Consider the following 11723-nt stretch of genomic DNA (forward strand, 5'->3'; position numbering starts at 1 on the left):
GATCACACTCGCTTGTAAAACTGCCTGTGTGAGCAAATGTCTTTATCTAGCCTGAAAGTATGAGAGTCCTGCTCAGAGGTCCAGGCAGCTTGATCGTCTTTCCCCGTCTCTGCTACACTCATCATTCCTCACCTCTCATCCTGAAGTCTCTTATCCACATAGCTGTCTCCTCGTACCGCAGTCCCACTGGAGGCCCGCTCTGTGTAGGCGTATGTGTGTGTGTGTGTGTGTGTGTGTGTGTGTGTTTGCAAATGTAATTGATTGTACCGTTACCATCGCAACGATGTGGGTTTTTTTTTTTTTTTTTTTTTTTGGATGGGCGTTTGTGGGGGCTTTCGCTGTTGTGTGTGCATGCGACATGGGTATTTTGCTTGTTTATGTCAGCATCTCTTTTATTCTCTGTGCGTGAGAAAGAGTTAATTACATGGTAGAAGTGGCGTGCTATTGACTGTGTAAATCACCTTAACATCTGAGAGAGTGTCTACAATCCCCTCTGGGATCATCTGTGTCTCTTTCTCACGCTTCCTCTCTGTGTGTATGTGAGACAATAGTTTGTGAATGACAAACAGAGAATTGTGTTTGAGAACAGGGAGGAAAGACGAGGGAAAATATTCAGTTTCACTTTTTAATGATGCATCGATTTGGTAAGATTGCCGTCGGTACATGATACCAGTGAGATGACAGAGCACTTTTACTTTATCTGACGTAGTGTGTACAATTTGTGGTCTCAAATCCTGAAAGAACTGAAACTGCAAGTACAGATAACAGTCATGCTGACTACAGGTGTCGGGGAAATTTTGAGACTTTTTGAAGAGGAAGTGGAAAACATAAGATATATTTGTGGTTTCAGGTGGTGAAAACAGTCGGTCTGAGGGAGGTCTGGTTCTTCGGCCTGCAGTACACAGACAGCAAAGGCTACGTGACGTGGCTCAAGCTCAATAAGAAGGTGAGAGGCCCTAAGAGAGGCTGCTCAAAACACAGGAAGAAATCCATCACTCAGCGTAGCTTAAGCATGCTTATGTTTATATTCTTTGTAACAACTGAATTTATTCTCACATTAAGAAAACATTTTAATCTTATGACTCCTTGTAAATGGTAAACATTCATCATCCTGTTGTTAATACTTTATAAAACGACGTAGAGGATGGACCATGAACACTGAGATCTGTTTTTAATGTATTTTCAGTTTAGTTTTCTCAGGACTTTCATGTCACATGCAAAGGGCAGATGATGAAGGCTTGTGTTTGGGTGTTCCTTCCAGGTGACCCAGCAGGATGTCAAGAAGGAGAATCCGCTGCAGTTCAAGTTCAGAGCAAAGTTCTTCCCGGAGGATGTTTCTGAGGAGCTCATCCAGGAGATCACACAGAAACTTTTCTTCCTGCAGGTACTGTGAACTGCTCAGGCTGCCAAGCTCATGTACGGGGTAAACCTGCATGAAAACTGAGCTGGATTTACAGCTGTAAAGAGCCTTTCTCATCTAAGACAATAATTACACCTTTTTTGAGCTGGTGTCCAATAATGTGGCTATTGTGGTTAGTATAGATCATACTTACCGGTATATTTGCTTTCTACATCAATTATGGCAGTAGATGGATCAACATATCAGCAAATAAAAGAGTACGTATGGTTGCCGCTGGCTTACATTTATTAAATATAATATTGAAAGGTGGTTTGATGACGAGCTGAAATACTTGGAACGTTTCAGATATGATTTCTTTGTTTTCCTGGAGTTTTAAATCATTATTTATTTCCCTATCTGCATCGCCAATGTCTGTCAGCTAAATTGGGGGTTTTTGTTTTTGTTTTAATAACCATGTTTAATGTGCATCCCCCGCTGTTGAATAATATTGACAGAAACACTATTCTCTGAATCCTGCTGTTTAGTGAAAATCCCTTTAATTCCTCTACATTCATATAACTATAGCCCACCCACTGACTGTTGTCACCTCCAGTTTTCTGATATATCAGTACAAGGCCTCAATTATACCCTGTTGTGGTGCACTTGCCTGCCAGTTTTTCGAGACTTCACTTTACAATGCACCAACTGTTCATGCAGCCTAGGCAGTGTACTTCCATCCAGGTGAAACAGGAATGATTACTCAGCTGTGATGTTTCCGTGTCCGCAACAGAGTCCTGTGTTCCATTTGCATCGTAAGTTGGAAGGCGGAACTGGGAAGTGACATTACTCCCAAGTTCAGCACATTCCATTAGGAATGTCAGAAAAGCAAGAATAAACAAGGTTTGTTTCAGTGCTTAGCAAAGGTAAAGGTAGAGCCATTAATGAGGCACATGCATGGATAGAACCTGGCCAGTGTTCTGCATATGACTTATTTAATTTATTAATTTATTATGGCTTATGTCTCAAACACACATATGTAGTAGTGCAGGTTACAAGTCACAAATGTTTACATACACTGCCGCCATTTGGACTGTTAAGTTAGGGTTGGTGGGGGATCACCAACTTCTGAGTTGGAAGTCCGACTAGAAAAGTTTACAGCAAATTCTGACTGGGAACTCAGAAATTCCTTCTTTGGACTTAAGATGGAATGCTTTGCATTGGCTTACATCTGCCAAAGATGATTTGGCTTGTAGCGCCAAAACACAACAGCAGTCTGCTCAAGGCGCTTTATGTTGTAGGTTACAAACCCTACGAGACACCCTAACAATCAGATGACCCCATATGAACAAGCCCTTGGCAACAGCGGGAAGGAAAAACTCCCCTTTAACAGGACAAAACCTCCAGCAGAACCAGGCTCAGGGAGGCGTAGCCATCTGTTGGGGTTAAACAGAGAGGGACAAGATACATGGGAGAAAGCCAGAGTGTGAAATGAATGACTAATTAATGATATAAATGTATTTTAAAAAATCTTTGGACTGCATTACTATTTTAGTTCAACTCAGTTCTGCTGGAAAAGCAGAATTTTCTTTTTTTACCCATGAATCATGGAGTTAGAAGATATTGACGTTTGTGTGTTTTTGCTTATATGTGTCCTCTGAGCAGGTAAAGGAGGCCATTCTGAATGATGAGAACTACTGTCCTCCAGAGACAGCCGTGCTGCTGGCCTCGTATGCCGTTCAGGCCAAATACGGAGACTATAACAACGATATTCACAAGCCTGGCTACCTGGCATCTGACCGGCTACTGCCACAGAGGTAAAATCAGTAGACATAATATGGTACTCCATGTGGGTCTAATGAAGTCCCACATTGAAATATCTGATTCCAGAGTCTCTCTTTGTTAAGAGTAAAAATGTGTACATTTTAGCATGATTCAAAGCCCAGGAGTGCTTGTTGTGTTATTGTTTTCACTGTTAACTCTTGCGTTGTGTCTCTTGTGTCCTTTTCTCCTCGGCGTGTCCTGTAGAGTTCTGGAGCAGCACAAGTTGACAAAGGAGCAGTGGGAGGACAGAATACAGACGTGGCACGAGGAGCACAGAAGCATGCTCAGGTGAGTGTATTGTGAAAGTTTCATGGTTTTAAGGCCACTGGCTCCTGCATGTTTCTCTGCTAACTGTTTTCTCCTATTGTGTGTGCAGGGAGGACGCGATGATGGAGTATCTGAAGATCGCCCAGGACTTGGAGATGTACGGCGTCAACTACTTTGAAATTAAAAACAAGAAGGGCACAGAGCTGTGGCTCGGGGTCGACGCCCTGGGACTCAACATCTACGAGCATGAAGACAAGTAATAAATCTACACATTTACATGGATGTATACTTGTTGTGTTATTCGTGGATATCATCATTGTTTCTTGTGATCAGTGACTCAGCTCAGTATTTGTTTGACGGGCATCTTTGGTTGTTAAATTTTGCTCCAGAATAATAAGGGGTTTTTAAGTAAGTGATCATGGGGAGAGAATGTTTGAAATCATTCATGTAGCGGATGAAAACCAATACGTCATTTTAACCAAAGAAGGAGCTAAATGGAACAAAAAGAGACGTTTTCTGTTCGACACCTGCTCTGTTTCATTTGGGAAAAAAGTGGAACAGAGATTGATGGCTGGCATACATACACTAATGCAGTTTAGAACTTAATTACACAAGAAAACTTGATTCAGTCGTTTGTTTAAATCATTAAATCCACCTTCTAACACTTTTTTGATATTTAGTCCGAGTATGTAAATGAGGCCTGGGATGCACTGACATTATTTCCCTCTAATGGTTGTGAACAGTGGTACACAACTGATTGTTGAATCAAAACCAGGATTTTAATGGGCACCCATCGTCTGAAAGCCACTGTTGTTTTGAAGTTTTATGTTTACCAGCTCATGCGTTTATCTTAAGTGGAGTAAAATCTCTCTCTGCTGCCTCAGGTTGTCACCAAAGATCGGTTTCCCCTGGAGCGAGATCAGAAACATTTCCTTCAATGACAAGAAGTTTGTCATCAAGCCCATTGACAAGAAGGCTCCAGTAAGTGCTGATGAATTCATACACGGTTTAATGTTTTGTTTTTTTCCCCCCCACAGAAGAATAAAATTTTTACTTACTAACCTTTCTTATGCCGGCTTCCCCCAGGACTTTGTGTTCTACGCCCCACGGTTGAGGATCAACAAGCGTATCCTGGCGTTGTGTATGGGAAACCATGAGCTGTACATGAGGAGGAGGAAGCCTGATACTATTGAGGTGCAGCAGATGAAGGCTCAGGCCAGGGAGGAGAAGCACCACAAGCAGATGGAGAGGTGTGGAGCAAAAAGACCTATTAATGGATTTATTGCATGAAGTTTATATCTAAATACATACCAGCAGTTTTAAATGGTAGTCATTTCCCACCAGTCTATCCTGTATTTCTCCTAGTACTGCACGCTTTGTATGACAACTACATAAGTGACAGTACGCTACTAACCCTTTCTGACCACTAGGGGGCAGTGCTGCTTTGAAGAAAATCACAAGGCTGAACTTTACTTTTTTCTGTTAACTGTAAATTTCCACATATTTCTATTTGGTAGCAGGTGATGTGGTGATTTTTATAAATGCCATCAATGTGTCCAGCATTGGTTTCACTTTGTGCTGAGTTTTTGTGTGTGTAGGTAGGTTTTACTTCACAAATTGGTAAAAGTGTCTTTTATTGACTACATTAGGATTTTTGGGTTTTTTTTGTAAGTGATTCTAAAACATATTGTTTTATCATCTTCAGTCTGTGTGTGACAATATTATGTGGTTGTTATGGATAAACCGGTAAATTTGGCATAATATTGCAAGAATGATGTAAGCTGAGTAGTCAGTCGATCTGAGTGTGCACGCAGTGCCTGAAAAAACATGTTTTTGTGTGTGTCAGCGGGTTCACATGAACAAAGGAACCACAGCTTTCTGTGGGAAACTGGGTTAAATGGTTAATTGATATGAAGCTGGAGACACAGCAGCAGGGAGCCAGACTCAACACAAACCTTTAAAACCTTCCTCTTGAGTTTTGTCCGTACACAATCATGTGACGTTTGCTTTCTTTGTGGTCTGGACAGGGCACAGCTGGAGAATGAGAAGAAAAAGCGAGAGCTTGCAGAGAAAGAGAAGGAGCGAATAGAGCGAGAGAAGGAGGAGCTGATCGAGAGGCTGAGGCAGATCGAAGAGCAAACTCAGAGAGCTCAGAAAGGTACGTCTCCACCCACTTCACTAGTGTGTGCGCGCGCGCGTGTGACAGTGGGGTGTACTACAAACGAAGCTCAAGGAAGTATTACGGCTGTGCTTTGTTTGCTTTAGCTGGCTCAGTAAAACCTAAGCCCCACTCGGAGATAACGGCTGTCATGGTGATGGTTATCAGCTTTCTCTGTTTAGCTCTCTGTCTCAGGCTCTGTGCACGCTCGCATTAAAGGGGGGCCTTTCACCTCCTACACTGATCACAGATGAAGATGGTAAAATGGTGATTAAAAAACTTTAGAGAACAGAAAACACTAAAATTTCAGACTGCTGCAGATCAGACAAAAGATCTGGTGATTTAGCTCACAGAGAACTTAGATAACATAACGTAAAAAAGTGTATGCATTTAAATTATAAAGCTTGCTGACCCACAGTCAGAGGACAGTTTGTTGGCACATCAAAGTGAAATTAATTTGATTGATTTAACAGGTACTCTTGGTGACAGTCTGATCAACTTTCTAAGCTGTGGTCTAGCAGCTGCAGTTCCAGCTGTGTAAAAGACACATAGTAGCAGATTAGAGTCGAGTATAATTATATTTGGACATTTCCTTAGTATTACGTCACAACAATGTGATTGGTCACATGCAATGTTGAACCTGGAACAATATTTATTATGATGATGTGGGAACAACACCAACTCGACGATATCAGATCATCTGATGTAGCCAGGTAAAAACAAACCGACCAGTCACTCTCACCTCGTACTGCAGCCCCTTTGTTCGTCAGCCTGTGAGACGTAGATATTTCCTTTAGTCCTGGGAGTCATTACATGTTTGTAGCCACAAGTCTTTTATAGTGACATAATTTATATTTATTTATGTCATTTCACACATAACTTTAATTGTGGTTTCAGTACTGAACTGATAAGAGACATTTGGTAATAATGTTTTAATCACTGAACAGGGAGCTGTTTTTCATTCCCTGGAGGTCAAATGCAGTTTCCCATCCTGAAGTGAGGGTTATTGTGAAGTGTATCTAATCTGATAATCTGCACACCTACCCACAAATTTGCGTTACTTGGCTGATGTTTAACATTTGGGAACTGCTATCTAAGACGGATCAGCATCTGTGGTTCATCATCTTATTACTAATTTTCTGAATTTGCATAACATAGAAGCTGCAGTGCAGACCGCAGGCAGCAGCAGGCTGTACTGGCGCAGATCCCAGAAGATTAAGAACAATTCACACCTGGAGTGTTTTTAATCTAAGAAATGCTTGAAGCATTGGATTCACCACTCTGTATCTGGACTGTACAGGTACAAATGTGGAAGTTTAAAAAATGAAAAATAAACACATTTTAAAGAACTCGTGATGTGACGTTTGAAAATATTGGTCTGCTGCAGTTCTTTAACTTGGATTTTTTTTTTTTTACCGGGTAAACATAAAATGTTTTCGGTTCATCATTAAAAATACATGTTATTTAAAAAAAACTTTATATTTGTTGACGACTTTACATCCAGGGTTGCAAGTAAAGCTTAAAAGTAGATGTGAGAAACATTTTAGTTAACTCATGTTGACTTCAGTTTTTTTTTTTTTTTTAATAAATGGATTTCTGTATTAAGACTTTAGATGCCTGCATAAGCTGAAAGGTGACTCCATTTAAAACACTAAAACTAACCCTGGACCAAATAAAAACTAAATAATCTGAGAGCAAAAAGGGGCTAAACTGACACGATCAAATCCACTCTGGAAACTGAACTGAATAGAAAACAAAAACTCAACAAATCTGAAACTGTGGTCACTGCATGTTAGCGATGCATATTGAGACGCTGATATGCGTGTGCCTGCAGAGCTGGAGGAGCAGACCCGCAGAGCGCTAGAGTTGGAGCAGGAGAGGAAGCGGGCGAAGGAAGAAGCAGAGCGGCTGGAGAGGGAGAGGCAGGTGGCGGAGGAGGCCAAGGCAGCGCTGGCTCAGCAGGCCGCTGACCAGATGAAGACCCAGGAACAACTGGTACCTGCACACGCACGTGGATATTCATTCATTTATACTGGTGCTGTGGTCCAGGTGTAGATGCCACCAGATCTGTGAAAAACCACGTAACAGTTTTTTGTTATAGATTCATGTTTGACCAGTTCAGTGATTATTCATCATTTTCCTCTTTTATTCACATTTAGGAATTTTTTTTTTTTTTTTTTTTTTAACAAATAAATACATAATGTAAAAAAAATTGTAACCATGTAGCAAAGGCTGTGTTTCTCCACCAGAACTATCCCTAAAATATGAGAATTGCATCATTATTTCTGCTTCATATTATTTTGCATTGCAAATAGCATTGTGTGCTTGAAATGTCAGTTATGTTTGTGATAAGTTTTTGCTTGGATGTGTTATTATTTTCAACAGGCTGCTGAGTTAGCAGAGTTCACTGCCAAAATCGCTCTGCTTGAGGACGCAAAGAGAAAAAAAGAAGAGGAAGCAACAGAATGGCAACACAAAGTAATGTAACCCCTGCCTGTGTTTGTGTGTGTGTGTGTGTGTGTGTGTGTGTTTGTGTGGTTTTCATTACTCTTTCTAAGTATGCATGTATGTTCTTTCCAGGCTCTGTCAGCGCAAGAAGACCTCGAGAAGACCAGGGAAGAACTTAAGACGGCCATGACATCTCCACCGGCGCCAGAAAACGACGAGCAGGATGAAACGAACGCCGAGGCCAGTGCCGAGCTTCTCAGCGACGGCGTCACCAGCCACCGCAGCGAGGAGGAACGAATCACTGAGGCGCAGAAGAACGAACGTGTTAAGAAACAGCTACAGGTAGAAATGAGCCTGAGTTTCTGGGGGAGGGATTCTTCCAAAGGTACCCACTCACTGGTTACTTTGTTAGGTCCCACTTGCTGGGCAACTGCTTTAATCCTGCACGGCAAAGATTAAACAAAGACCTCGAAAAATGCTCAGAGATTTCTGTCCATATCGACGAGACAGCATCACACAGTTGCTGCATGCATTAATGATGTGCGTCTCCTGTTCCACAACATCCCAAAGGTGCCCAGTTGGATTGAGAGCAGCTGGTGACCATTTGAGCTCAGATATCTTCTTGTCGTGGTCATTGTTAGTTTCCTGATCTTAGCTCACAGGAGTGTCACCCGGTGTGGTGTAGCCCATCTGCTTCAAGGTGTGAGTTGGCTGTGTTCAGAGATGCTCTTGTGCATACCTTGATTGTAACAAGAGGTTATTTGAGTTACTGTTGCCTTTCTAGCAGTTTCCAGCAGCAGGCCATTGTCTGCAGGCATCAACAAGCTGTTTTCACCCAGAGAAAATGCCGCTCACTTGATATTTTCTTTTTTGCTTTTAAGAAGAGAAAATATTTTTCTGTAAACCCTAGAGATGGGTGTGTGGGGAAAATCCCAGTAGATCAGCAGTTTCTGAAAGGCAGACAGCCCACCAACAACCGTTTAATGTTCAAAGTCACTCAAAGTCCCTTTTCTCTCCCATTCTGATGCTCAGTTTAAATTTAGGCAGGTCATCTTGATCATGCCTAAATGCACTGAGTTGCTGAGATGTGGTTAGCTGATTAGCTATTTGCACGTAGTAGTTGAGTAGATGTACCTAATAAAGTGTCCATTGAGCTGTTTTAGATGCACACAACAAAAACTGTATGTGTGTGTGTTTTCTCTGCATTAATGAGAACTCCTTTCATCAAACATCCAAGCTGGCAGACACGTACACACTTGCTGCCAGTTTGCTACAACAGAAACACCACCTGAGAAAACGGGTTTCTACAAGACCGGCACATCAGTCGAGTTTGTCAGTGCAAATGCAAAGCCTCCAATCCCACTTTTCAACATAATCTGTGTATCTGGCATCATTTGCAACTTCAGGACTGTCCCAAAGCTGAAAGGACTAAATAAATAATGCTTCTTTCAGTTTATTAGACAAAAGCCAAGAATCGTACAATTTGATGGGGTTTTTTTGTTGTTATTAATAAATTTCTGCAAAACTTTGAATGGACTTCTTTATTCAGTGTGGTGAAGAAAGCGAGGAAGTACTGTGTATCAGTCGGTCGAGTTTTTGATGTTTCTCAACACATGCAATCATTGGAAAAACAAAGATTGCACTAATTTTCTGTCCTCATTGGCACTATCGTACGATCTGTGCATCTTACGGTGAAGCGTTGGTGGAAGGACTGCATCCTTTCTGAAACCACTGCTGCGTAGACACTGTGGCAAAGTTATTTTCCGGTAAAGCTGCTAAAAAGATCTGTCTGAATTTTGTAGTTTAATCCGCAGAAAGTAGCCTGTGCAGTGAAAAGCTCGTAAGTTTTCCTGCTGCACATTAGAATATACGACAGATTTGATTGCAGCTTCAGTTACAGCGGCGGTTTGTCTGAATCCAGAGCAGCTGTGAAAATTAACACTGCCTTTTATCTGCAAATCAGGTGGAGCATAAGCCAGCCTGGCAGGTTGTTTTCTTTTATCACTCAGATGTACCGATGTCCTGTTGAACGGCAGCTGTTAAAAGCTTTTCATGCTTATTATGATATGGGAGCAACCACAAGCTGACGGCTGTCAGAATTCTGCATTTCTTGGCCGTTTGTTGATCTTTACAACAATGTGTCTTTGTGTTTCTGGTCTTTAAAACTTGACTGAATAAACAAAAGCCAAAATTCCCTGTAGGAGTTGATATAAATTTAAGCAAATATTTATTCGAGCAACGATGGAGTCTATCTTAAGTGAATTGTGTCTCACCACCTCCCTCCCTTTGTCTTCCGTCCAGGCTTTGAGTTCGGAGTTGGCGGAAGCTCGGGACGACACCAAGAAAACGCAGAACGACATGCTACATGCCGAGAACGTCAAAGCGGGCAGAGACAAGTACAAAACCCTACGGCAGATCCGCCAGGGCAATACCAAGCAGCGTATAGATGAGTTTGAGTCCATGTGAGCCAGAAACGTGGATGGACACGACACTGAAAAGAGACCGTTTGGTCTCATTGCCATGTCAACGCCTCACTCTCCTTGTAAAGCCCAAAACCTGCTGCCACTGCAGGATATCTTACCTTTTCTCTACCCCGGAGAAAGATGGGATAGCGGGCTTCGTAGCTTCAACCTCGCCAAAGCTCTGCCTAGCAGCGGCTGGCCAGCCACATACTCAGCTTTCTGCTTTTTAGAGCTCTGCCCTCGCCTCGATGAAGCACACGTCTTTTAATCAATCTGGACAAATAGCAAGCAACGTGTCGTCTCCCTGTACATTACTAGCAATTTAAAATGCTTGCATGTTTGATAATTAAACAATATCGCAACCTTTAGACAAAACGTGACTGTTCTGAAATGGTTTCTTTTATTCAACAAAATAAAATGATCATTTGTAGCTATAGCTTATTGATGTTGGGAGTTCGCTTTAATCTGTACCTTTATTTTGTCTTCAGCAGAACAATTTAAATTTTTTTTAAACTGCTTTACTCGTGTCATTTCTTTCCCTTTCACTGTTGTCATTTTGTTTTGGTACAGTTACGCTGTCGTCCACATTCAGCAGTTAACTTGTTCTTTAACAGCTTGCGTGCTCACAGAGAGCCGTTAGCAGGCAGATAAGCAAACTAGATTTGCTTGGCGTTCTCTTTCCATTGAGGCAGTTGTTTCAATATATATTTTGTCTCACAATAAAGAATGAATTTATATTTCCAATAATACACCTATGGTATGATCTTGGTCCTGACTCTTCCGTCAAACAGAATGAGTCTCAGATTTGCACCTTCAGTTATTTTGGGTTGCCATAATACTCAAGAACATTTAAATTTGCTGCTTAAAGCCTATGTGTCATGTATGCCACTGAATTCAAAGGAACATGGCATCATACTGTCATGTGGAAAACTTATTAATTGGTGATCAGCAGGATGTGGCCTGAGCACCTCTATAGAAGCAGAAGTGTTGGGAGTTCGCTGCTGTGGTGCATTTAGCTGTGGTTTAACACAGTACCATAATCTTCCCATGAGTGGATGTCCCAGCAAAGTGAAAGCCAAATATGGTTCATATCATATCACCATAAACACGTCATGCCAACTGTCAAGCATGGTGGTGGAGGTGTCATGATTTGGGTTTCATTTGCAGCTACAGGAGCTGAACACCTCGCAGTCATGAATCATGAAGTCAAACTAGGTCATCAAGACAA

At 41.7% G+C, this 11723-nt stretch overlaps 1 protein-coding gene across 4 annotated transcripts in view; it reads left to right on the forward strand.

Annotated features, from left to right (window-relative positions):
• Window positions 1-11244, forward strand: part of LOC146371168 (radixin) — a 41156-nt gene extending 29912 nt beyond the window's left edge. For all 4 annotated transcript variants that reach the window (XM_084954810.1, XM_084954812.1, XM_084954808.1 and 1 more), the window contains exons 4-15: window positions 851-946; window positions 1262-1384; window positions 3002-3153; window positions 3365-3448; window positions 3537-3683; window positions 4312-4408; window positions 4514-4677; window positions 5455-5585; window positions 7420-7580; window positions 7971-8063; window positions 8166-8375; window positions 10335-11244. In XM_084954810.1, coding sequence (XP_084810936.1) covers window positions 851-946; window positions 1262-1384; window positions 3002-3153; window positions 3365-3448; window positions 3537-3683; window positions 4312-4408; window positions 4514-4677; window positions 5455-5585; window positions 7420-7580; window positions 7971-8063; window positions 8166-8375; window positions 10335-10499 — 1623 coding nt within the window. In that variant the 3' untranslated portion in view covers window positions 10500-11244. The remainder of the gene's footprint in view (window positions 1-850; window positions 947-1261; window positions 1385-3001; window positions 3154-3364; window positions 3449-3536; window positions 3684-4311; window positions 4409-4513; window positions 4678-5454; window positions 5586-7419; window positions 7581-7970; window positions 8064-8165; window positions 8376-10334) is intronic.
• Window positions 11245-11723: the final 479 nt, after the last annotated feature.

This window comes from Perissodus microlepis, chromosome 16, assembly GCF_051167445.1.
Source record: "Perissodus microlepis isolate ML-2025 ecotype Zambia chromosome 16, ASM5116744v1, whole genome shotgun sequence".
NCBI lineage: Eukaryota > Metazoa > Chordata > Actinopteri > Cichliformes > Cichlidae > Perissodus > Perissodus microlepis.